The 27940-nt window shown below is 41.9% G+C and overlaps 1 protein-coding gene and 1 pseudogene across 2 annotated transcripts in view; both read left to right on the top strand.

The window, feature by feature from the left end:
• CDH20 (cadherin 20) overlaps positions 1–27940 on the top strand; it is a 205574-nt gene that overhangs the window by 141089 nt on the left and 36545 nt on the right. For both annotated transcript variants that reach the window (XM_044242873.1, XM_044242872.1), the window contains exons 2-5: positions 12068–12467; positions 22268–22562; positions 23090–23209; positions 25591–25758. In XM_044242873.1, the coding sequence (XP_044098808.1) occupies positions 12222–12467; positions 22268–22562; positions 23090–23209; positions 25591–25758 (829 nt within the window). In that variant the 5' untranslated portion in view covers positions 12068–12221. The remainder of the gene's footprint in view (positions 1–12067; positions 12468–22267; positions 22563–23089; positions 23210–25590; positions 25759–27940) is intronic.
• LOC122903704 lies at positions 16117–16233 on the top strand (annotated as a pseudogene).

Here is a 27940-nt window from a genome sequence, read left to right as displayed (position 1 = left end):
AACATGGTAAGGGTAGTAAGTCTGTTTTCTCATGCATGTTGCCTGATTTTTATACTAAAAATGTACCAATTTGTAGTAATTATTTGGTTCAATCTATTAATATCATCCCCTTTATTACTGTGAATGATACTTTGGGAAGGCTTCTTCAACCCAGTATTGATAAAAACAATATTCACCTACATCTTCTCTTGGTATTTTTTTGTTTTTTCATATGTTCTACTAACCTGCATAGTTTGATCTTTCGCATTTGACTCTCCAATGAAAGGAAGAGTGGACGGTAGCTGGTGAAGGACAGGAGATAGCTTTTCCAACTACAGTTAACCAATTTACTAAGGAAGTCTGCCTTGCCAAATATATAATATAGATTAAGATGGAGTTTAGTAAAGAGGATACAGAAATAAAAGGAGAAAGGAGAGGAAGCCAGGGCCTACCAATTTCACCTTGAAAAAGCTTCAGAACTTCTCGTGCCTAGAAGAGCAGAGTTCTGAAAAATCCTTTACTAAAGGATTTCCACTTCCTTGATCTAAACACAATCAAAAGGTGCCAGAAATATAACAGTTGGAATTTCAGGTTGGGGGAAGAAAGGTATTAATACATAGTGCTAATAATGTAAATACTAGTAACTGTGATTGTTATAAGATACATTTGGATCTCAGAAACACTTAAAATTTGTTTAAAAGTCCTAAAAAATACAAAATACATTCATTAGGTCTGTTTGGAGGGTCTCTTTTCTATTTAATTCTTCAATATTTATTTTGTTTATTTTAAAATGCTTTTAAACTTTTAATCAGTTTTTATTTCATTAAAAGTAAAATATTTGCATTGGTCAAAAACAAAATAAAATAAGACAGTACTGGAAAGCTTATAATTAACAAAAAAAAAAAAAAAAAAAGCAGGTCCTTGCCCCACCCCAAAACTCAACTCCTAAAGGCAACCCCAGAAGTTCTTTCTTCAGGTACTTGCCCATATATTTCTAAGTAATATGTTAACACTATTGTGTATTCCTGGAATATTTATTTTATTTAATTTTTTAAAAGATTTTATTTATTTATTTGAGAGAGAGAGAACACAGAGGGAGAGGGAGAACCAGACTCCCTGCTGAGTGGAAAGCCCCACGCAGGGCTCTATCCCAGGTAGGACCCAGAGATCATGACCTGAGCTGAAAGCAGACACTTAACCGTCTGAGCCACCCAGGCCCCCATGAAATATCTGTTTTAGATTATTGCAGTTGACTTCCCAGTAGGACAGTTGAGGATTTAGTCCTCTTTAAACATATTTCCACTCATTCTCCCCTCTCTCACCCTCTCAACACAGTTCTATTTCAATTTTCACTAAATTCGTCAAAATTTATGAATGAATGTTGTTTCCTATCAAGCAAAGTTGTACATTAAGATTCTAATTCCTGTTTTCTAGAACAGCTTTGTTTTTCTGGATTAACAACTGCCTAGTATTTTCTTTTCTCCTCTTCTTTATGCATGTGTCACTATTATTTTTTTCAAGTGTTCAAAATATCTGTTTCATGGTTATTGGTAATTTTTCCAAAACCTGTAAGAATTTCTCAAGCCCTTTCATATCAGTTTCATTTCTTTCCCTGGTACCCTCCCTCCCCTAGTCTGCTGCTGTGTCAGGCCTAGTACATAATTGTTATCCTAGGGCTTTTCCTCACTAGTCTTCTATGTTGGATCTCCTTTCTCTAAGATCCCGTGTCGTTTTCTTAGTTTTCTCTATCGTTTTGCTAAAATACATGAAATTTCTCAATGATAATACCGAGTTCTAGAAGACAGTGGAGCAATTATCATCACAGACTTCTATTCATAACCAAACTAGAATAAAAACATTTTAAAGGAAATGTAAATATAGCCATATGGTGAAGACTGGACCAATAGAGAGTCTAAGTTCAAGAAAGAAGGGACTATCAAAGCAACAGGTAGAGAATGACCTCGAAAACAATTCTAGAAAAAAGACACGCTCATATCAGCCCCTTTCCCCAGAATTAAAGAGATAAAAAGCTAAACCACCAGAGATAACTTCGTGGTCATATCCTTTTAACTAGAGAACTAAAAATTATCCCAGAATTTTAGAGCACTGTAATTTTTCAAATGCCAAATCCCTCTTCAGGTTTCCCAGCATCTCTACAAAGGATCCCTTAACTTCATATTGCAACAAATGATGCCAACGTCTAGAGCACTTCTGACTTATCAGGGTTCATTTTATTCGCTAAGAACAAAACTATAATGTGTAAAAATCCATTGTTTTCTGGACTTTTTTGCCTTTATATTGTCTGATTATACATGCTTCTTAATACCTTGATGGTAAAAACGGATATTAAGAATGAAAAAATATTAAATAAAATTAAAAGACTGAAGGCAGAAAGAATAATAATATCAAACTGTTAAATACTTTTTTACAGCTTAAAAACACATCAGCGGGTGCCTGGGTGGCTCAGTCACTTCAGTGTCTGCCTTTGGTTCAGATCAAGACCCCAGGGTCCTGGGATTAAGCCCTGCACTGGGTTCCCACGCTGCAAAGAGTCTGCTTCTACCTCTGCACCTCCCCCAACTCATGATCTCTGTCTCTCTCTCTCTCTATCTCTCTCAAATAAATAAATAAAATCTTTAAAGAAATAAAATAAATAAAAATACACCAGGACTCAGTTAATATTTACTAAACACCAGAGATGTGTCAACTGCTATACTAGGTATCCAGTTTAGGGATAAAAGACACTATCTGTCTCTTCAAGGAGCTTATAATATGGGGAAGAGAGAGACAAGTAAATAATTGTAACACCAAATAATGAAGAGCCAACGGGAAATGCATGAGGCCCTCTGAGAGAGAGAAGATATGGGAAACACAGAGGAAGTAAAAAAATAAAATAAAACAGAACTTGATCTATAGTATTAGGTCGCGACAGTCTTTAACAACCTTTTAAACCTTTAAGCCCTTTAAAGGAGATATCTGGGGCGCCTGGGTGGCTCAGTGGGTTAAGCTTCTGCCTTCAGCTCAGGTCAAGATCTCAGGATCCTGGGATCAAGCCCCCCATCATGTTCTCTGCTCAGCAGGGAGCCTGCTTCCTCCTCTCTCTCTGCCTGCCTCTCTGCCTACTTGTGATCTCTCTGTCAAATAAATAAATAAATAAAATCTTTAAAGAAGATATCTGAGCCTCAACAAGGTTAAGCAAACACCCAGCATCACACGTCGAGGGGCAGAGTTAGAAAGAGTCTTAAGCCAAAATGTCCTGAGTCCAAATTATGCATCATTTTCCAAAAAAGAGGTATTTTTGAAAACAGATATTAGAAGATAAACTACAGAAGAAAAAATAAATATCAGTGTGATGGGGGGGTGTATTTGTTTTACCAGGAGTTTTTTCTTTTCCTTGAACAGAGTATCCAGTTGTCCTCTATGTATACGCTCCTTACGCATTAGAAAAATAGAAAGATAAAAAACGCATGACTCCAATGTGAGAGTGGGTATTGTGTAAAGCAAAAAACATCTGGGAGCTAACAGGTCGAAAGGTCCCTAGCTGAGCTGAAGCCCCAGAGTCGGCTTCACCAAGTCGGCCACAGAAAGGCACCTGGAGGGCGCCTGGGTGGCTCAGTGGGTTGGGCCGCTGCCTTCGGCTCGGGTCATGATCTCAGGGTCCTGGGATTGAGTCCCATGTTGGGCTCTCTGTTCGGCGGGGAGCCCGCTTCCTTCTCTCTCTGCCTGCCTCTCTGCCTACTTGTGATTTCTCTCTCTTTCAAATAAATAAATAAATAGGGTCTTTAAAAAAAAAAAAAAAGAAAGAAAGAAAGGCACCTGGAGCAGGACCAGGCCTGGGTCAGCAGCAGGGGGCGTGCAGGCAGTGTGTGCTCTGGAAGCAGCCAGAGCCACTCTCAGGGAGAGGAAGGAGCTCACATTCTTTATGTCCAAAGCTGCTTTGAAGTTTTGGACTAAAAAGAGAAGGAAAGTTCTTGCCTCTTTAAATAATCAGGCATAGAAGGATGAATTTTTTATCCCTAACTCTAAAACCAAATTTATTACCTTGCCTCTAACGATTGCCTCCTCCCAATTTCCAGCTGTAGCCTAAGCACAGAACTTTCTTCTCATTGTTTCATTAGCCCCTCAACCCCCGTACCCACGTTCCTTCACATGGATTCAGTTTCCCAGTGATGCAAACTCTGCCTCTTCCCCAGTCCTCTTCCTACCCCAGGATTCCTGGCTGAAGTCCTCCTTAGGGGCTCCCCGGGACTCTAAACACTCTCTCTCACCAGCTCTCCACCACTCTTTAGTAGCGACACTACTAAACAGTGATGGGACTCGCTCTGGCTGGTTTGCAAGCTCAAAAACCTTTAACTGCTCACTAGAAACAACTACAGATTCAAAACACTTCAAATCCAACAACATTCAAGCTCCTAGCTACTGTTTTTTGCCTGTTTCCCCTGCGCCATCTCTCATTTCTCTCTCTCTCTCTTTTTTTTTTTTAAGATTTTATTTATTTATTTGACAGAGACATAGCGAGGGAGGGAACACACGCAGGGAGAGTGGGAGAGGAAGCAGACTTCCTGCTGAGCAAGGAACCTGGGATCATGACCTGAGCCAAAGGCAGATGCTTAATGACTGAGCTTCCCAGGCACCCCCTCACTACTCTCTTGCAGGCCCCATTCTACACCCAAATTCAAGCTCTGCATCCTTCCTCTGAACCTTGGCACTTGCATTTGCTTTCCCTTGGAATGCCCTCCTCTCCATCCTTCAAGGTCTAGTTCATAGGCTACCTTAAACTTTTCCTTCCTCACAGAAGTCATTTACCCCTCCCCGACCTGACCTAGCACTGGTTTCAGGGTTCTGGCAGTCCATGTCACAAAAAGACCCATGTCACAGTCAGTCACATACAAAACGCATGCTGTAGGGGTGCCTGGGTGGCTCAGTGGGTTAAAGCCTCTGCCTTTGGCTCAGGTCATGATCTCAGGGTCTTGGGATCAAGCCCCGCATCAGGCTCTCTCCTCAGCAGGGAGCCTGCTTCTCTGTCTCTCTCTACCTGCCTCTCTTCCTAATTGTGATCTCCGTCTGTCAAATAAATAAATAAAATCTTATTTAAAAAAACAAAAACAAACCACATGCTGTAGTCGCTCCTAAGGCAAAATCCAAGTTCTCCCGCTCGCTCTCCCACCACATTTGCCAAAAGCTATGGTGTCAACACTCACATCATGGCCAGTTTAAGGAGCTGCAGAGAAACATGCCAATCAGCTCTCGGGAGAGCTGGTGGGAGCCGAGGAGCCATCCCAGCACACCACTACTGGTCCGTCTCTGTAAAATGGGAAAAGTATACCTTTTCATGGGATTCTGGCGAAGACTAAATGACAAAGAAAAGGTACAGGACTTACCTGACCTAGCATGAAGTGAACACTCCACGCTAACGCTTCTGCTATCACTGCTTCTGCGATTCCTGCCGCTACCACGCTGTCATCACTGCCACCAGCGATGCCATAATGCCTACGCCTACGCCTACTACTACCAGTATTAATGGCAGTATCTCCCCCACTAAACTGTAAACTCCTTGAAGGAGGGAAAGAGAACACTTAAGCAACTACTGTTTTTCAAACACAAGGTTTTAACCATCTGCCAAATACCATGCTAAGAGCTTCATGTATATTTTCTCACTTAATTCTGACAATCACCCTGTGAGAGTCTATAATTATCTCCAGTCTGCAGACGACAAACAGACTGTAAGAGTTTAAGTCACTTGCTTAAGACTGCTCAGTTAAGAGGTCCTAGGGCTGAAACTGAAACTCCACTTCGTTTGGCTTCACAAACCACTACTGATCAAGCATATATGATGCTCAAATATTTATCAACTTAATAAGTTGAGTCTTCATTTTAGACAGCTAACTGAGTTTTGCCAAAAACTCTTCTTCCTATGGATTAACCTTTATGGTCCAGGAAGGACTACAGAACTGTCCTGCTTTCCTAAAGGTCTGTGCAAAGGCAAAGTTAAAGAGAAAACCGTAAGTAGCAATTATTTGCAACTTCTTTTGAGGAAGAACTTAAGCCAGAGAATTATTTAATTTAAAATACATGCTTTTTTAAAATGAACAAGCACAAATTTAGTGCAATTATAAATGCCACATAAGACGAGAAATTAGTGAGCATATGAGACAACTCCGAAAAATCAAAATTGATCATTCTTGTCTAACTGTAGTCAGAGAAATTGCCCATGGACTTAACTGTACTTTCATAAGCTTGATTAAAAGTGAAAACTAGAGGAAGCATAAAGTAGGTCAAAAACTTCCTGACTCCTTTAGGATTAAAACATGTACTAGATACCAAGTGTGCATGAAAAGATGTGTAAGAATCTATTTGCCATTCTTGGAAGATATGGAAAGAAAGACAGGGCATCCTCAAATGGAAAAATTAATTACAATGGAAATGAAAGCAAGGAGGACTTGGGCATGAACTCTAGTGAAAAGATTTCTGCAGTAGAAATGCCTTTGTTTATGACCTGAGCTGAGAGTTTACAGCTAGAGGGTCGGCATATATGTAGGATGCTGAGGTGGTTTTTATTAAGGGCCTGACCAGGTTTTTCAAAGCCAGGTCCTAATTACGTAACTCACACTTTCTCCCATTTTTTTTGTTCTACTCTCTTCTCACCCACACGTGGACACACACAAACACACACATACCCTCATATAAAACCAGATACTGGCCTAAACTCTTTGGTTCAACCACACTGTGCCTCCCACTCAGTCACGTCAGCCCCTTGCTTCCATTTTTCAATTTCTTAAAAGCACTCCCTCTCATCAACCACTTTGGTTGTGGGAAAGAAAAGGAAAGGAGCAAGTGGTGAGAAAAGGAAGATTTCAGAGATGATAAGAGAGGAGTGAACATTGTAACTGAACTTTTAGGCTCAGAATTTCCAGTTTTTGAGGAACCTGGAGAAGTGGGAATTCACAGAAATATAGGTAAGCAAAATTAGGATAAGAAAAAGCAATGGCCACCTTTTCTACGAAATCTCCATGGAAATTAAATGTGCTTTGGTTTTTCTTCTGCTGCTCAATTTTTTTTAAAAAAAAAAGGCAATACCATAATTCCTCAATTCTAGACACCATCAATTTATAAACAGCCTCTTTGAGGGGCAGAGAAAGGAAATGTGACCACATTAAATGTACACACTGACTCTAAGCCGTATTCACTGCAGAAAGGCTAACTTGGGGGTTGGGGCAAGTGTCATGAGGCTGGTCAAGCATGGAGTAGGGGAGTGGAAGGGAGAGCACAACCCAAATCCAAGAAATCCAGTACCTGGACAACCTCCTCCGGCTCTGCCGAGGGTCGGTCACCTCCATAAATAGATAGCTTTGCGTAGGCTGGTACGTAGATGGCCACAAAAGAGAGATGAAGTTTCTACTCACTTAATGACTGGCTGCCCAGGAAGAAACCGAAGACGACACATCTGCAGTAAATGAAAAAGACTTCAGGTCAAAGAAGTGTCTCATCTTCCAGCATTAAAAAACACAGTATACACCCTTTCCAAAACACACTCCCAGGGGCGGAGTCTGGTCAGCAGTACAGCCACACACATCCAGGTTAAGAAATGCTGCAAGTCCATTCACAGAAGCAATGAAAATATTTTCTTTATAGGATTCCACAATGGGTATCTTGTTGTTTGTGAAATATACATATTCAAAGATATCCGTATCACATGAACTTTTCTCTCCAATTTATACCACAACCACCTGCTCTGTTCTCTCTGGGTCCTATACTCTGTACTGAGAGCTGCGACTCCTACGTGTGCTTACTCATAGTTCTCAGGTGAGACCCCTGAATGAGAGGCAGGATAGCGTGAAGGCCCTGAGATGCGTTCTGACTAAATGCCGCTACGCATCCCGGTACGCAGTCACATCTCACCACCATATCTAGGATCTTCGCAAGGTTTCTTTTCTCTTTTTAAGTACATCTTTAAGGCTCTTTCTAGAAGTAAAAGTGATAAGAAGTTTGGCTACCCAAAACCACAACACCACTGTCTATATTTACCTCTTAAAGGCATGAGGTCGTATCAAAAAATGAAAACACTTTCTTCCCTCCAGAGGGGGAGTCAGCAGCAGAGGCAGCAGACTTTCTGCTTCTAGAGAGATGTCATTTGAGCTTTACTGAGCAATACTTCCATTAACCATGAAAAGCTCAGGAAAATTGGAATAATGAAGAAAAGAAATAAGAGGGAGACCGTAAAAGCCCAGTTCATTTCAAGGAGAAAGCAGTAACATTCCCTTCCCCCTACATTTTAAATATCACAACGAATTTAAGTAATGAAATAAACAATTCACCAAGAGCACACTTTATCTACAACTTTAATTTCTTCCTACTGTGTTCATTACCAAGCTGTTTGCTTTCTTCAGGCAGGATGGGGAAAAAACTTTTAAAAGACTCATTTAACACAGAAGTCAATTTCCACTAATGTATTCTTTGTGTGGCATATGTGGTCTTCCAAAGCAGATCTATACATATAAATATACGTATATTAGCCTCTTCCAAATATATTCTTCCAGCAGAAATTAGCCCACCTTCCAACAGATCATCGCCACTATTATCCCATAGGAAAAACATGAACATGAGAACCATATTTTTTGTAAGAATTGAAAACCGGTTAGTATTTCTGATAGAACTGACATCCTTTCACTTGTATAAACAGCTCTAATTGTGAAAAGAATAACATAACTTTTGTAAGACCCAGATTTTACTTTCTGAAAAGTTAGGCAGGGAGTATTTTTCATGCATTCTGCCCAGAGGAGGCAGGAATAAAGTGCTTTCCGCCAACTGTAGCTTTCAAGTCATTTAACACAAAGAGTTTACAGGTGCTGCGCACTTTGGTATTTGATGTCTGGAAGGGGGACTAGGAGAGGCCCACCCAGGCCACCCGAGCGTTCACAGGATCAACCAAGGGCTCCACGGGTCCTAAATGTCCAGAAGCTGCTCTGGTATGTGTTCAGCGAAAGGGAAGAACGCGAGGACCTTGCACTTGTCTGTAGGAGGCCAAAGTGGGCAGGAGAGAGATGAAAGCTCAGGCAGCCGCACCACCTACAAAATATTCATCACAAAGATTCCATAGAACACCTTTTTTTCTCAAGCTCTTCAGATCACACCAAGGTAAAGACAGGGACTTTTAATTGGCAAGAATGCATGTCTAGTTTATAAGAGATGAGAGAACATAAGGGACAGTATTTAAAATCCCCCAAAATTTCCTCAAATCTCATTCTGTGCAGAAAATTGAGCGTACAAGCAGAAAAGGGGACATCTGCACACCCCCGCGCACAAACATGCCTGCACCTGAGCACCTAGAATCCAAAAGCAAGATTCTAAAACCAGCTAGAGAAAATACAAAATAGTCAAAAATAATACTTAGGCGGGTCACCCTGGGTGGCTCAGTCAATTAAGCATCCTCCTTCAGCTCAGGTCATGATCCCAGAGTCTTGGGATTGAGCCCCCCATCGGGGAGTCTGCTTCTCCTTCTACCCTTCACCCTGCTCATGCTCCCTTCTCACTCTCTCTCTAATAAATAAATAAAATCTTTAAAAAAGATAGTGCTTAGGCAAAATGTGCACATGTGAAACAGACATAAAAGGAAATATATTAAAGTATATACATTGAGTTCTAGCTTTAATAAATACAACCCCAAAAAAGAATTTTTCTCTACAGAGTTTTCTAACAGCTAGTCCTTCATTAAGTTCCTTTATATGGAAAAAAAAATAATTGTGGTTATTACAGAATTAGGCTAGGCCACAATCTAATACCCCACAGTACTTATCCCAAATGTAGAAACCTGTGAAATAATATATATACATTAAGCCCTTTCAGAATGTTGGTTCAAAAAGTGCCCAAGAGATATGGTTCAGGCTTAGCTTCACCATTTCTTTTTTTTTTTTTAAGATTTTTTTAAAAAATTTATTTATTTGCCAGAGATCACAACTAAGCAGAGAGAGAGAGGGAGAAGCAGGCTCCCTGCTGAGCAGAGAGCCCGATGTGGGGCTCGATCCCGGAACCCTGGGGTCATGACCTGAGCTGAAGGCAGAGGCTTTAACCCACTGAGCCACCCATGCACCCCAGCTTCACCATTTCTAACACAACCCAGGCAAGCTCTCCTTGGGTGGTTGCTCTAACGTCAGCTGGCTGGCACCTCAGTCATTTACAGAGTACATCCACCCTCGTTATCCTGGCGGAGAGATCCTCAGGTAGTCCTGTGAAGTAGGCAGGAGAATTATCCTACCCTACTTACCTGGAGGAACCGAAGTTTATAGAATGAACAAGTAAGAGGTAATGAAAATAGAACCAGGGGGACAAACTGTGGAATACGCAGCCTAGCACTCTCTGGGGAGTTATAGATGGGTTTGTGCCTTGCAACACATGGAATATTCCTCTTATGACCATCCATCACAGTATTCTGGTGATAGCTTCTGGGGCCATGCCCTTTAGTCCACCTTCTAAGTCCCAAAAACAGCATAGCTGTTTCTCACCAACCTTTTCCTTAATCCATCTCCCTGGGTTAAGACTCCTTTCAAAACATCTCTTCTTAGACCAGCATCAAAGAAACATGAGCTGGGTTTCTGTCCATCAGTCCAAAGAGGAAAACTGCTAATACTTGGTAACCGACTTTCTAGCACACCACTGCTCTTCATTAACAAACACGTCACCCTAAATAAGGCACACCTAGCTTGCTTTTATTTAACAGTCAAGCTGAGTTTAAGAGCGAGAACGTGAGGCACAGCCTCCCCTCAGGTTACAGAAATTCTACAGTCTCCCCCAGCTGGTCCCCTTTATCAGTTCTCAGCGAAGTGATTTCTCACACAAAAATGAAATGGCATATTGTGGGAAATTATTATAAGATATCTTTTCTAATTCCTTTGTTCATTTCAATAGTGACTATTTGAGAGAATGCTAAAATGAGTTCTGATGGTGACAGGTAGAAGGTGGTAATTGAGGTGCCATCAATGCATTCATTTTAAACCACTTGTAGAAAGGGAGCATTATTTAGTTGCATGGGTCTGAAATCCCCAAACACACACATCTATTCTGAGACGATGACAGTTCTCCACATTAGCAGTGAGAATATTAAGCCCACAGAAGACATTCTGGTTGTTCCGACGGAGTGGAGGGAGTGCTATCCCATTTCATTACGCCCAGCCGAAGTAAAGGAAGAAAAGGTGGATGAGGTCATAGCCCAGGAGTGAGGTCACCAGCTAAGCTGCCTTCATAGCAACAGAAGAAGTTTGACTGATGAAAAGGTGTCCCCGGGGTAGAAGTCAACATCCCTTTGTCTAAATGAGTCTTTCAGATCAGGAAAGAAATGTGTCGGCTGGCCTCTCCTGACGCGCCCACAGTAGCACGTGACTACGGGCACTTTTAAGTCTGTTGTGAGTGAGAGAATGATGAACTGACCATTCAAACCCTAGAAAGGTCACATTAGCTGCCCCTCTCAGGGCTTCAGAGCCAGAGCAGTAGACTGTGAAACTTAAATTCCACAAGGAACTCAGAGAATGAGTAAAGTCAGAAGTGATCTGTGGCTGCTTATAAATGAAATCTGAGATTCCTAACGTTATCAGTAACATGGGGAAGACATAAGATAACTGTGGGTGGCAAAAAAAGGCAGTTAGATTTGCTTTTGGCTTTTTAATGAGCCACGAAAAGCAGCTGGGCTAATGAAAATATTAGTTATTAGCTGTAAATTTTGGAAATGAATGCTGTTTTTAAAAGTTTAGGAGGCTGTCTGATACAAATATTCCAAAGAGCACGCTATTAATTCAAGACAAACAATAATACAGCATCACCCTCCAGCTATGTTACCAATGAGAAGAAATTTATTCACCAGTTTTATTCCCCCTGAAATCCATATCCAAAGGTTTGGGATTGATTATAGCAAGATAGGTTGTCTTCTTTTTATTAAAATATTATTTGTTACTCAAACATTTCTAAAGCAATAACATGTTATGACTCAATAATTCGTTGAGTAGAGAACAGAATATTTACTGACATTTCTTGAAAACTTGCTATAAGCCCACAGGAGAGGATCTGACATCATCACAGTGTGTTCTCCTTAACTTGACAGGAAGTCAACTTCAAGCAGACTGACTCGAATCGAGATCTCCTTTGTGAAGCTTAAGTGTCCAGGAAACTGCATTGGTATTTTTTCACTTGGGAAATACTCGAGTTCCAGTGGCTTTACCATCCTGCACCTTACTTTCTGAAAACCTGGCAATCCCATGTGGACTTCTGGTAGAATGAGCAATGCAAAGAGCTGGCTGGGACTTGGCATGTCCTTGTACTTCTGGGGACTGATGGACCTTACAACCACCGTTCTCTCGGGCACACCAACACCACCAGGCAAATTAGAAGCACTTCTGTCAGACAAACCACAGTCACACTCGCGGACAAAAAGGAGCTGGGTCTGGAACCAGTTTTTTGTTCTGGAAGAGTACACTGGAACTGATCCTTTGTATGTTGGCAAGGTAAGAATGGCCACACAGACAAATTACCAGGGTATCGAATATTGAAAGGGAGTACGAATATGAATCGAGTAAGAGAGGTCACATAGCCTGTGTTTCAGTCCTGAGAACAATTTTAACTAGCCGTATGTTACTTGACAGTTAGCTGAAATCTAATTTTGGCTTTGTCAAATACCAGTCAGAAAAGGAAAGACTTCTCTCCTTGTCCAAGGCTCTGTTCTAAGTGGGAGAAAACAAGGAATTGGATTTTGGAGGAAAAGCCTGGGACCCTGCAACAGCCATCAGAGTCCCAAAGAGGCAGCAGCAGCGTGGGGAGTAACAGAATGGGGAAGAGAGAAACGGGAAAATGCAAAGGGGGGAGTAGAGGGAGCATTCCCTTTTTTTCTTTTTTTTTAATTTTCCCAAAGCATTTCCAGAGGTATTGCCTGGGACCTAATTTTAATGGGGGGGGGGGGAATAAAACATTCTTCATTTCAGAAGATCCTAGCAAATGCTTTAGAAAAGTTGGAGACAATCAATGAATATATTTATAAACTTTACACTCGAATTCCCTTGATTTATCTATCATCATTTCATTTTTAATCCAGGCTTTCTCCGGTGTTTACTTTATTTGGATGTTAATCAGAGACCATTTTGTGAAAGCAACCAAGTGAGAGAAAATGGGAAACAAGGACCTAATTAAAAAATAAATAATTCATTCAAATGATAACTTAAACACTTGTTTAGCACAGAGGCTAAGAATGTGGGTTTCAGAGTCAAACATATGTGGGCTCAAAACCCAGCTTTGCCAATTGCTTCGAGAACAACTCTGGAAAGGACATGAAGCCCCATTAGCCTGTTTCCTCAAACATCAAACAGGGGTAACAAAAGAACTAAAACTTCTCAAAGAGTTGTCTGCATAAGCTCTTTCCCCAACTCCTACCCACTTCTGAGTTCAGATCTGACTTCTGTCCACTGCATTAAAGTCGTGTTTTCAGCGCTTCCAAGGACCCCCTGCTACTAAATCTGGTGTTACATTTTACACAACCACCCACCTCGTGTGCTGCTCATCAGTCCCTCCTTCTTGAATCACTTTCTTCTCTTTGCCTCAAGACCTTCACAATCCCATTTTTCCCTCCTTCCTTCTCAGCCTCTTTGCAGCCCTCTGCCCTCCTCGTGACCACATCCATTCGTGGTCTGGCTCGTCAGCTTTGCCCCGGGCGTCTTCTCTACCGACATTCATTCTCTGGATGGATTTGCCATCCCTATGGCTTTAAACACCACCTCTAAACCAGTGACTCCAAAGCCCCCATCTCTGGCTCAGGCCGCTGGTCGGGGCTTCAGACTCATAAACCTTATGGCTTATGTGACAGTTCCACGTTTATGACTCAAAGCCCTCCTAATGTAGCATATCCGGTAAGGAATTCTTGGTTTTCCTCCCAAACCTGCCCCCAGTCTTCCCTATGTTATTAGCACTGCCTGCCACCACTCAGTTTCTAAAACCAGAGCTAAGGTGGTCATTCTTCCCTTTCTCTTGCCCCTTCCCCCAGTCTACCTGCCAATCATCAGTCCTCTGCTAAAATACATCCCAAATCCTTCATTTCTCCCCTCCCCACTTCCACTGATCTCTCTCAGCTGGGCAAACACCTCGATCCCAACTAGTTTCCACAATTCTACCCACACTTTCTTCTGATCCATTCTCCACACATGAGAGTCAGATCACGTCACTCTGCTTACATCCTTCAGTGTGCTCGCACTGTAGTCTGAATCCCCAGGCCTCCTCCCCACAGCTTCCGAAGCCATTCCTCTCTGCTCCAGCCTGCTTCCTGGCCTCCCACCACATCACAAGCCACTCTTTCTTTCCCTTCCTCCTGTGTTCCAGGGACACAGCCTTCTGGCATTTCCTACAACTTGCCAAGCTTTGCCTGATTGTTCTCCCGTAATAAAATATTCTTCATCTGGCTTCTTTGGTGGTTGGCTTCTCCTCACTCTTTAGGACTCATTTTGAATCGAGGTCTTCCTAGACCATTCTCTAAGGTAGGCCCCTCTGTTAGACTCTCTCACAGTCACTATTTTTTTCAGAGCTCTAACCTACAATATCTAATTCACTGGTTTATTTACGAGTGCTCTCTGAAGCCTTGGACTAGACTGTAAGCTCAGTGAGGGCAAGGACAGTGCTCTCATTTTATCTCCAGGGCCTAACACAGCACCTGTCACACAGAAGAGGCTCAAAAAGATATTTAATAAGTGGATACTATAAGTGGATACTTCATGGGGTGGTAAGGATGAAGTAAGCTAACACATGTGAAGTGCTTAGCACAGGACCTGGTCCAGAGTAAGATCTTAATGATCATTAGTCTGTAACGACAGCTGTGACAGTGGCAGTAGCGGTAACAGTCGTAGATCGGGATATCATTATATGAACTCAGCAGCTCCTTAAAGCATGTGACCTAACGCAGCTGCAAATCTCTTAGCCTCAAAATCTGTGACTTCTCTTTGAGTTCTTCCTTTCCTTCCCTCCCTCCCTCATGCATAACCAGTCACTACATCCTGTCAATATCTCCTCGACAGTTTCTCTCAGATTCACCTCGTCCTCTACCAGGCTCTGTCATTACTGTGGTCCCTCTGCTCCTCGTGATTAGATTAACTAAGCAGCCACTGCCCGTCTCCCTGTAGAGAGAATCTTCCCAGTCCTCCCCCAGGACTCAGGACATTCATCTCCTTGAAGCAGCCTTCCCATCATGTCACTCCTCTGATTCAGAAAGCTTATCGGAACTCTTAGCATATAGTTCAAGGACTTGCAGAAAATGAGTCCTCCTCCCTTATCCAGCCCTCCCCTACAATTCTCAAATCTAGCCCTGATGCCATGCTGGTATCCTTACTGGCCCTGATAACATACCACATCTGTCCCTAACACAGACATGTACTCATTCTATTGCCCCACCCAGGACACGATGTCACCGCCTCTCTGTTCAATCACATTCCAGTTTCTCAGGGCCTTAGTTTAAAAGCCATTTTCATCATGAACACATCTCCTATCTATTCAAAGACTTCTAGCTTCTATTTGTAAAATATTTCTTCCAACTAGATGTACATGGCTTACTGCTAAAGTTTAAGAAATACATTTATTTGGGGACACCTGGGTGGCTCAGTTGGTTAAGCAGCTGTGTTCCACTCGGGTCACGATCCCAGGGTCCTGGGACCAAGCCCTGCATTGGGCTCCCTGTTCTGCAGGGAGCCTGCTTCTCCCTCTCCCTCTGCCTGCTGCTCACCCTACTTATGCTCTCTCTGTCAAATAAATAAATAAAATCTATAAAAAAATTTTAAAAAAGGTTTTAAAAAGCTCTCTCCTTTCCTGAAAAATAGAAAGAAAGAAAAGAAAGTACATTTATTTGCATTCAGTAATTGCTTGGTGTGCCTTGTACAATCTAGAGCCCTCTTCCCTTTTCCCAAGGGTAGAAGCCAAGATGCCAAACTTAGCCTTTCCTAGGCTTCCCCAACACTGAGTACCCAGCACAGGGCTGGACATACGACACTAGAGAAAGGCAAAGGTTTGTACTGGGCTACCACAGGGCTATGTGTCAGTCACAGTCACACGGAGCAGATCATTTAATCATCATAACAGTGCAGTGAGGTAAGTGTGATTCACCACTTCTAGATAATTAGCCTGTGAAAGACTATACTTCCAGGGCTCATTTCTATAGTCTGTTACTAGATAATTAGCCTGTGGAACGCGGTTCAGAGAGGTTATGCTTATTGTCTGAAAATACAAAGATAACAGAAAATCTGACACCGCAGCCACAGGCATCTCTTTTCATTGCCCTGACACTCAGCCCTGAGAAACACAATGAAAAGTCAATGGTGTTAGGGCACCAGGAATCCGACCAAGCCCAACTGCTTCCTGATGTGGGGAACTTAGCTGTCTAGCACCCTCTCTCTTGTACTCATGATTAGCGCCCTCCCGTTGTTAACGACACGCAACCCAGGACACAGAAGCCCCGGGGCATCTCTACAGCCTTCTTACCCAGCCAGCACTGAGCAGCCAGTGGAGTGGGGTCTGACCCCGCATTATAGATTCACTTACCCAGGCACTTCCCCTCTCTGTTCTGAAAGAGAATTCATCCACCTTTCATTCCCTCTCTCCCAGGGGCATTTAGCTTGTCACCTTGAGCTTTGGAAGATGTCTGTTTAGAGAGCCTGCCTGAGTATTTGCTTATTTCAGAGGAGTATGGCAACAATTATCAGCTGTAATTGCTATGGCCTTATAAAATCCACACTGGGCCTTCCAGGGACAAGGCAGTGTCGAGCTAAAGCTAGATTATATTGACATATGCAAAGAGCGGGATGCAGAGAGTGTGTGCGTGGGCACGAAGCTGTGGTTCCAAGGCATGCTGAGGTTAACTGCTACACGGAAGCTGTCTAACCGCGAAGTGTAAGTACTGCCGAGCTCCTGGAATTGTACGAGGCACTATGAGAGATGATAAAAAAGACTGAAAATCACCCTTGTTTTTAAATATTAAATCAACTAAGATTTTTCATAATCTACCTGGACTTCACACCATTCACTACTCCTTTGACTGCACATCTTATGAACTCCAACATTATTAGGATAAGGAGGATATCCACCTGTCTTATTCTTTCTGGATTTGGGGAGGAAGAATGTTTTCCCAATATGTACATAACCATGTGCTGCCAACTCCATTCCAGAAGCCCCTTACCTTCCTCTGAAGAGCTGGTACTCAGTCAGCATTAGCAGAATTTAATACAAACAGATTATAAAACACATTTTTATTACACTGCCAGTTTGCTGAGTGACGTAAGGGAAAGCTATCAATGCCTCGTGTTTGCAGTGGTCATAACCAGAGGTGTATTCTATGGCCGCAAACCCTAATGCTGGTTCCTCAGCATTGTGTGTCTCAGCTCTGTATTCACCTTTCCATACGCTCCGCAGCGATGTCAGTCAGGGCTGGGACGCTGCGAGCCACAGTTTCTCCTTTTTGGACCAGCACCCCATTGGGTTCCGACAGTAGAATGTACTAGAGGGAGAATCAGAGGCAGGAGGAGGGAGAAGGGACTTGTTCCTGCTACCCAGCCAACAGGTACTTCCAGTTCCCGGATCCTCCCCACACGCCCAGCACCAGCCTCATTGCATCCCCTCAGAAAGCGCAGCACACAGGATGGCAGCCCCTCCTCAGAAATCTGGGTCTGAAGTCTGAAAGAAATGGGTGCTGGGGGCACCTCCTCCATGCTCCTGAAGCTCCAACCCCAGGTGACAGCACTCCCTCTTCAGAGGCCTCAGGTCCAGCCTTCTCCAAACATCTAGATTCCAGGAGCCCCAACTGCTGCCCTCTGCCCCCAGCCAGAGGGACACTCGCTGTTTCCTAGACTTTCTAACCCTCTAAAACCTCAGTGTTCCCTTTTGCCTTTCTAATTCTCCACATTAAATTTGCTCTGCTAAAATAACTGGTCTAGGTTTTGTTCCCTGACTGGATCCTGAAATGATACAATTATATTCCTAAGAAAGCAGTTTTGTATAAGCAAACTCTGGTTCCTTTCCTACCTGGTCCCCATTTGTTCCTGTCATCATGCTTCTCTGTGGGTGTCCTCTCACCCCCTCCTCCGTCCCTTCTCTCAAGGGCTCACAAATACCCAGAAGCTACCTGAAAGATGCTGCTAGCTCTTTTAAAACAAAGGTGACGTTTCACAAAAATTTTAACCTTAATCCTATACCCTACATCACTCATTCCAGACAATTTTATTGAGCCCTTGCTACATGTGAGAATCCACACTAAAATGAAAGCCACATGAGGTTCCTACCTTCAAGGAACTTACCATCCAGAGAATTCCTCAGATTCTTCTCCCAATACAGACAAAAACAAAAGATAACAGATCTGATGTTCAACCCAGACTCTACTGATATCAGCCAGCTGGATGGCTCCCAAGGAACCTGGACCTCTACAGTAGCAATGATTTTAGCCTTCTGTTACTTACTAAGCACACTCCACACACAGAATACTCACTTAAGTTTGGCCTGTGATAACAGTAAGTATGCTTAGTTTTTTTTTAAGGACCATAGGACAAAACTTTTTAGATAATAAGTAGAACACCTCAAAACAATCCTGGGTACGTTATGTCAGCTTCTATTCTTTTTTCTTCTCCCTAAATAATCTGCCATGCCCTGGATGAACTTATTTCCGGATTACATGTCTTCATATACAAATACACAGCATTTTTAAAATTATGTTAGTCAAAATACAGTACATCACTTGTTTTTGATGCAGTGTTCGATGATTCACTGTCTGCATATAACACCCAGTGCTCCATGCAATCCATGCCCTCCTTAATACCCATCATTAGGCTCACCTATCCCCTTCACCCCCTCCCTTCTAGAACCCTTTTATTTCCTGGAGTTGAGAGTCTCTCATGGTTTGTCTGCAACTCCAATTTCTCTCCCTTCATTTTTCCCTTCCTTCTTCTAATGTCCTCCATGCTATTCCTTATGTTCCACAAATAAGTAAAACCATATAATAATTGACTTTCTCTGTTTGACTTTTTTCACTTAGCAGTCTTTCCTCCAATCGCATCCATGTTGGTACAGAAGTTGGGTATTCATCCTTTCTGATGGCTGAGTAATATTCCATTGTGTATATGGACCACATCTTTTCTATCCATTCGGGCATCTTGGATCTTTCCACATTTTGAGTACTGTAGACATTGCTGTTATGAACACTGGGGTGCATATGGCCCTTCTTTTCACTTCATCTGTATCTTGGGGATAAATATCCAGTAGTACAACTGCAAGGTCATAGGGTAGCTCTATTTTTAATTTTTTGAGGAACCTCCACACTGTTTTCCAAAGTGGCTGCACCAATTTGCATTCCCACCCAAAGTGTAAGAAGGTTTCCCTTTCCCCACAACTCTTCCAACATTTATTGTTTCTTGCCTTGTCAATTTTTGCCAATTTTTGCCATTATGCGTGGTGTAAGCTAGCATCTCAGTGTGGTTTTGATTTGAATCTCCCTGATGACTAATGATGATGAACACTTTTTTCATGTGTCTTTTAGTCTTTTCTATTTCTTCTTTGGAGAAGTGTCTGTTCATATCTTCTGCCCATTTTTTGACTTATCTGTTTTTTGGGTGTTGAGTTTGAGGAATTCTTTATACATCTTGGGTATCAGCCCTTCATCTGTAGTGTCATTTGCAAATATCTTCTCCCATTCCTTGGGTTGCCTCTTTGTTTTTGTTGACTGTTTCCTTTGCTGTGCAGAAGCTTTTTATCTTGATGAAGTCCCAAAAGTTCATTTTTGCTTTTGTTTCCTTTGCCTTTTGAGATGTGTCTTGAAAGAAGTTGCTATGGCTGATGTTGAAGAGGTCACTGCCTATGCTCTTCTCTAGAGTTCTGATGGATTCCTGTCTCACACTGAGGTCTTTTCATCCATTTAGAGGTTATCTTTGTGTATGGTGTAAGAGAATAGTCCAGTTTCATTCTTCTGTATACAGCTGTCCAATTTCCCCAGCACCATTTATTGAAGAAACTGCTTTTTTCCCACAGGATATTTTTTCCTGCTTTGTCGAAGATTAGTTGACCACAGAGTTGAGAGTCCATATCTGAGTTCTCTATTCTGTTCCACTGGTCTATGTGTATGTTTTCATGCCAGTACCATGCTGTCTTGGTGATCACAGCCTTGTAACATAGCTTGAAGACTAGGGCACTGGGGTGGCTCAGTTGGTTGAACATCCGACTCTAGGTTTTGACTCAGGTCGTGATCTCATGGGTCGTGAGATTGAGTCCTGCTGGCTCCAAGCTCAGCGAGGGAATCAGCTTGGGATTCTCTCCCTCTGTCCCCCTTCCCCTCTGTACACACTCTACCTCTCTCTCTCAAATAAATCAATAAATCTTTAAAAAAAAAAAAATCCTGAGATTCTCTCGTCCTCCTCCAAACCCCATTCCTTTGCCTGGAAACACAGTTCCAGATGAAATGGATTTTCATTTCTTTATGACCAGGTTCCAATAAAATGGCTTTCTATTCTACACAATAAGAGCCGGGCACCTCTGGTTTTTTTTTAATTGCATAAATAGAAGATTTGGATTGTAAGAAATAATAATACTGTATATGCAATGAGGAAATGTGAGAATTTCATACTCTAAACAGAATTCTCTAAGTAGAAAAAAAATTCCTCGGCCATTTTTTCGGTCAATGTTATTCTATTTGCCCTCTCTAGATAAGACACAGCTGAATTCCTCTCGGTGGCAAAATCGCTGCCTATGTGATTTGGCCAGGAGTCAGTATGAAATCAACTCAAAGCTAGCCTCCACCTCCAAACCCATCCTTGTCTGAGGATGTTATGAATACATTTTCAGGTGTCTTCTTCGTGTCTGTGCCATTTCATCCTCAGAGTAACACTGTCCTAGCCATGCTTCAGGCAGCCTTCTATACCCTTCCCCGTTAGACTATGAATAATAAAAAAAGCCAAAGGTTGTTTGTGCCACCTCTGCTACACTCCTGAAGGCTTGAAGGAAGCAGAAAAGAGCTGGGCATGTTAATACCCTTTTCTCTATGCATATAGCCGTCATTATTACCATCATCATAATCGGCCCCATTTATAGCATTCCTATTATGGGAAAGACGCTGTGCTAGGTGCTTTACATACATTAATTTCTAATGATCCCAACAACCCTTCAAAATAAGTATTAATGGTGCCCTCTACATTTATAATATTAGAAATTTGAGAGTAATAAACATTCACTACTTTGTCCAAGTCCCTCAGCTTATAACTGACATTATGTTTTAGGCCAGATACATCTGCCTCCACTAGCCTAAAGCTAAAACTGGTTGTCTATTTTATAAACTAAATCTCTGAACCATGCAAAGTGCTAAAACCCACTTTAGAGAGAGACTGTTACTTATATGATAACACAAACCTTCAGAATTCTTGCCATAGAACGTTATCTGTAATTAGAGATGCAGAAATGTATTTCTAGGCCCTAGTATGAAAATAGTGCCCTGGACTCCTTTTGAGAGTGCCTTATTCATTACAAAGTAATCCAGGAGATAACATAGTTGGATGGGCAGATAAAAGCATGTCCCTAACTCAACTATCCACATATAGATTTGAGTGATTCAATTACAAGCCCAGGAACTGGTCCCACCAAAGAGAGATACACTGATGCAAATACCAACAACCAGCTGTTAAATCCATTCTGATACCCAGAACACAGGCATGCATACATAGTCCTACTGAATGAAATTACTGAATCGAGACTGCAGAATCAGAGTTGCAGGAGTCCCTGGAGGTCATTTACAATTTCCAGGACAGTGGCCATAGCCTATTTATTAATCAGTCCATCAGTTTTTCAGGCAACTTGAATTATCACAAGGTTTTTGAAACTCCAAAACTTTGTTTATGTCAAATACTTATTTTAAAATGTTAGCTTTGTCCACTTTTTTTTCTTAAGTGGAAATGTTAGGCTCCTCCTTAGTAGACTTGCTCTTACTCTCATGTTGGAGCCTATACTTCCCAGAACTCCTGTTTTCCATATTTCTCAGGGAAAGGAACCTAAAAATACAGTAGTAAATTCAGGATACTGAATGTGATGTGGAAAGAATTTTACTTATTCATTAATCTATATTTGGTCTTTGATACAATCATGTTCAATGTATATTAATTCTTTGTAGACCAAAAATTTAAATGTTTGAGTGAAAGAAATTCTTCTTGTTTGAAAGAAAGTCATAAGTTTGGATCAAACTGAAAATCAATTAATTTCTACCACCTCTTCATATGCATAATGAGATTTGGGGGTTTGTTTGTTTGTTTTTTCTTAGCTTCATTCAGACATGGACAGGGGAGATGGATCCATCAAATACATCCTCTCAGGAGAAGGTGCAGGTGTCGTGTTTACCATCGACGACACCACTGGAGACATCCATGCCATTCAGAGGCTTGATCGAGAGGAAAGGGCCCAGTACACTTTAAGGGCTCAAGCCCTAGACAGGCGGACTGGCAGACCAATGGAGCCAGAGTCAGAGTTCATCATCAAAATCCAAGACATCAATGACAATGAGCCCAAGTTCCTGGATGGACCTTATGTCGCCACTGTGCCAGAAATGTCACCAGTGGGTAAGGTGGAGAGTCACTGATCCTCACAGACAGCAGTTCTTCTACAGAAGATCCTCCTCTCTATACACAGAGAGAATGTGCAAAGCAGCTCACAAATTCTAAAACTGGACCAAAAATGACAACCAAGTCCCTAGGCAGGAAACTACTTAGACAGTGAAATCAGCCACAGTAAAAAATAATAGTAACAATAAGCTTAGAATTGTTATTCAGTTCTGATTCTTAAAAGATAGAAGGTAGACAGATAAATGTTTGATTCATAAGGAAGAAGCATTTTGGTATTATAAAAAAAGCAATGAAGAACCCAAAGACTGTGTTGTTCTTACTGGTTACTAAGAATTTAAAACACGAATTAACTCCTGTCTCACTAGAGAGGCACAAGTTAGGAGCTATGGAAGCTTGACCTCAAAAAGGGTTCTCCCGAGGAAGCAAACACAACAATTGCAAATGCGTTAAGATTGCCTATTCAGCACTGCTTCCAGCCTTTAGCAATTCAACTTGAACAGGTTTCCACCATCTCTCTTCCTCAGGGACCTCTGTTATCCAGGTGACAGCCACAGATGCTGATGATCCAACCTACGGCAACAGTGCCCGGGTAGTGTACAGCATTCTCCAGGGCCAGCCATATTTTTCCGTGGACTCCAAAACAGGTATGTGATGCAATGTCATCAGAGCTGGTTGCTTTATTCCCTACTAATTCATAACTGCTACTTATGATAAACCCAACTCTCCTTTTCCAGGACTCTATAGGGACTGTATTAATGAAAGAAGATTGTTACAAGCTTTAGGATTAAGACAGCAAACAACCACTGCCCTGGTGGGTAAACACAGCACTATGTCTAGACAGTGTACAGAGTCTGACTGGAGAGGCCAAAAGGCCTGCCTACACAAAGGGACATCCTCACTAGCCTTCAGTAACTCCTACAGCTGAATTTATTCCCAGGGATTGTCTTTTATCACTCCAAGAAGACCTAAGAGGATTGACACATTAACCTAGGCTCACTAGAGAACTAGGATCATTGATTTTGGAAACTATGAAGAGCCTTAGGGGAACCATCCAGTCCATTACCGGTCACTTAACAAATAAGGAAATTGGGAACTGAGACCTAACAAAGTGCTTCTATTTGTAGATATGTCCCCTGACTTTTGGTCTGATGCTCTTCCCACTGAACTACCCTGTACTAAGTAGAGAACATGGCCAGAATAAGGGGATGCCAGGACACAGATTTTGCTGAGGGGGGAAAGAGCGCAGAACATGGGATGTGGCCCCTAAAAGGCAAGTGCTAAGTGGGAAGCTCTCACAGGGAGGACAACTAAGAGAACTGGATGTGTAAGAATGAACGTGGCAACAAAGGACAGACAGACAGAAGTCTGGTTGTGGTTTTTTGTTTTTGTAGTTTCTTTCACTTTTATGTGAAAGCTTTGACTACAGAATTTATGTTTTATCATTATTACCCTGCTTGTGCCAAGCTTTCTTCCTTGTAAAATACTTTCATAGACATTACCATATTTGAGCCTCCTGTTATTCTTGTGAACCTGTGAAATACGTGGCAGTATTGTTATTCCTATTCTACATACAGGAAAACTGAAGACCCAAGAATAATTAACAAGGAACTTGAGTAAAGAAACGTACAGCCTCAGAGGTAGAGTAAATGGTTAACACTCAAAGTCACCTCTCCATTTGAAAGAGAAAAAATACATTTCTATTAGAAATTTTTTTTTCCAAAAGTCCTAAAGGGAACCAGGCATTCAGAAAATTGTATCATAAAAGCAGAAGTGAGGAAGTATAAATTAGGAGGAGGAAAGAAAAAAGGGCTGCAGTGAGGGACTTCTATAAAACAGTAACTTTAACAATTCTGCAGAAGGGGAGGGAAAGTGGGGGAATGCCCAAAGGGAAGAAAAATACAGACAGGAAGAGGGTAATGTGTCCTTTATATCCTAAGAGGAACCTTATATTATTTTGACAGCTCCCAGGGGGCATCTTAAGTGTTAAGGTCAAAAATACATGAAAAGATAGTTATTGCTGTGCCCATAGGGCATTTAAAAAAAAGAAAATGCTGCATATTTCACTTCAAAATGTTGTTACTATAATGCAATATATACACTTCAGGAGTAAAGTGGAGACAGGTTTGTGGTTCCCAATCTCTCTTCTTTGCATGCATAAGGTCTATTTAGCCAAGGGTCACACTGTAAACTTGCAGTAAACAAGCCTTTAATCTTTGCCTAGAGTGTAGAGAAGTCAACTTTTCTACATAGCAGGGCTAAAAGGGAGATAAAACATTACAGCACACCCTTGGCAGGATCAAAACAACACATTTCCCTGGATTTTGATTTAGACCCCTCTTCTTCAATGAAACTGTATCATCACACTGTGATGCTGCTACTTACTGTCTGGGGGAGTTCATCCCTTATGCATGTTAAAAATGAACAACTCAACAGAGCATCTTTCATGTCCCAGCTCGTGGAAACCAGTGATGCACATAGGTAAGCAGAACAAAACTGAAGGCATATATAACAAAAGGACAATCAAATCAGAATTCCAACCCTGCTTACAGGTATTGGGGAGGCAGGGAAAAGGAGACTGGGAGTGAGCTGCTCAGGAAAAGTGATTCACACTACAAGGGCTCTCGTGGCTAGAGAAAGTACAGGCTGAAAGAGAATTATCTAAAATCACAGATTTGCAGACATACGAGGCTGTGTTTTACAGGACCCAAAGCCCCAGTTTTCTTCAGTACAACAGAGACCCTTGAAATTGGCCCGGACTGCTAGTCCCTAACTCTGTTCGAGAACCGCTGCTGCCACCTCCTGTTCTCTCCTTGTAATGTCGCCCAAGGAAGCTCTTCCTCCTGGGAGAGTGTTTGTTTCACCATTTGTTTAAGCACAGCACTCTTTCAAAGCTAGAATTCTGACCTAAGTTTAATAAAATACAGATGATTTGCATCTAGACTCTAAATACTAACAATCCACAAGGGAGAAACCAGAAAGCCAAGTTGAAACACTGGATTTGTGGATTTGTTTTTCTATCCTGCAGGTGTAATTAGGACAGCACTCATGAACATGGACCGAGAAGCCAAAGAATACTATGAAGTGATTATCCAAGCCAAGGACATGGGAGGGCAGCTTGGAGGACTAGCTGGGACCACAACAGTCAACATCACCCTCTTGGATGTCAATGATAACCCACCCCGCTTTCCCCAGAGTGAGTACCTAACCAGTGAGAGTAAAGATCTCAGGCCAGAGGGAAGCACCTATTACAGAAGAGGAAGAAAAAGCCCAGCCTGAGTTCCTCTTAAAGTTCAATTACCCATGGGTTCCCTTCCCACATTTATTATTCAACTCTTATGTCACCGTTTCCCTTCTGGGTGCCAACATCCCATAGCACGGAGCCATTCTTTCTCACTTCTTTCATTACCACCACTCTCTGGAGCTCTTACATACTTTTTTTTTTTTTTTCTTGATTTCCACACCCTGCACTCCACCCCATAAAATGAAATACTAAGGAATAATATTTCGTAGGGAATGGCTGAACTTTGGAGAGCCACAAACCACTGTAGCATTTAAGATTTTTGTTCCTACCTCCCCCTTCCCCAAACTGATGTTTGCCCCCTAGGATACAAAACTGCCCTGTTGAGAACACACACAGAGAAAATAATCCAAACCAAAGATCAACACAGAGGTGCCCATCTGACTACCTTAGCCAGTCAATTCACAAGAGTACCAACCACCTGCTTTCCAATGGCACTGGGCACGAGGGATACAAGATGCTTGAAACTCAGTCCCTGCACCTGTAAAGCTTAAGATCCAGCTAGGGAATACATACTCTACACTCATCAAAAGTTAACCAAAAAGTAGCATTTGCTTTGCCACTTGAGTAGTCCAGAATGAAACTTTCACAATAAACTAAGATGAATGAAAGCTTCATTGATGGATAACACTGCAACAGGGACTCAAAAACATAAAAGATTTAAATAGGAAGAAAGAAAAACATTCCAGAAGGGGGAAGCCACTCATTCATTCAAAAAATACTTGCCTCAGGCACCATCTAGGTATGGCATATAAAACAGTATACAAAACAAACAAAATCTCTGCTCTCCGAGAGCTCATTCCAATAGAACCTGAATGTAAAGAAAAAATATGTATCTACAGAATAAAGACCTGGAAATAAAGTAGCAAATGTGATTTCATGTTCAAAGACTCCCTAAAAATGGAGACCTGCTCTTTAGTGTTTTAAATGTCTTATATTTCTAAATATTTCTATATTCTAGATGTGCTATATTTCTAAGGGAATTCACCAAAAAGTTTCTGAGCAAGACAGAGACCTAAAGGAAAGCTAATCTGAGAGCCATGTACAGATGGGCTGGCAGGAGTGGAAACTAGAAGCCAGGGAATCCATCAGGGAGGCTTTTAGAATGTTCGAGATTTGTAATGATAAGCACTTAAGGAAACAGCAGAAAGAGCGCAGTGGGACAAGTAAGAAAACATGGGTTTCTGCCTCCTGATTTCTTGGCTGAAGGAACCGCAGCAGAGGGTGGAGTCCAAGGTAACTATGATGTCTGAAGTCTGGGTGACAGGGCGAAGAACTGTAGCACTGATAGAAACAGAGGATGCGTAAGGGAACTGATGGCAGGGAAGGAGGAAGACAAACTCCGATTTGAATATGAAGTCACAGACGACAATCTGCTGAGTGGCCTTAAGGAAGGTGGAAATATAGAGATATACCTGTGGAATGGAGCCCAGGAATGGAGAAGTGAATCTGAGAATCAAAAGCCTGAAGGAGCAGTAGGAGAAATGAGGATAGCAGACACAATTTCATGTGAAAGACCTGACCAGGAAAATCGGGTATCAAAAAAAAAAAAAAAAAAAAAAGAAGGAAAGAAAGAAAAGAAACTAAACACAAAGTCAAACCAGACTTTCGGCTGAACATCTATACTTTGAGTCAGCCAGACCAAGTGAGTCATCTCTTTTATCTACATAAAGACAGGAAGGAAATTCAAACATCCTCATACAACTGGATACACAGAGACCCCACGACATTTCATAAAACAAAAAGGCAGAATACTAGGTACGTATTTCACAAGTGGTGCAACCAAGTAGCTACTGAACTGATGAGTTCTACAGGACAGCGGGGCATCACAGAACAGGTTGTGAAATGCCACACGGACTGGTTTCTTCCTTTGTGTACGTTTATTATTTCATGAATGGCTCACACTGCACACACTGCACACTACAGATTCCTGAATATCCCTGAATATTCCTGAATATTTGGCTTTTTAAATTTGACTCTCGACAGTACCTCTGATGAAGCCAGAAAGAGCAAAAGCAGCAAGTTATTACATAGCTCGTAAGTATGTGGATTTGGACAAACTGCAGGAAAGTCACAC

This window comes from Neovison vison, chromosome 3, assembly GCF_020171115.1.
Source record: "Neovison vison isolate M4711 chromosome 3, ASM_NN_V1, whole genome shotgun sequence".
Classification (NCBI taxonomy): domain Eukaryota; kingdom Metazoa; phylum Chordata; class Mammalia; order Carnivora; family Mustelidae; genus Neogale; species Neogale vison.
This window is presented reverse-complemented; position numbering and strand designations above follow the sequence as displayed.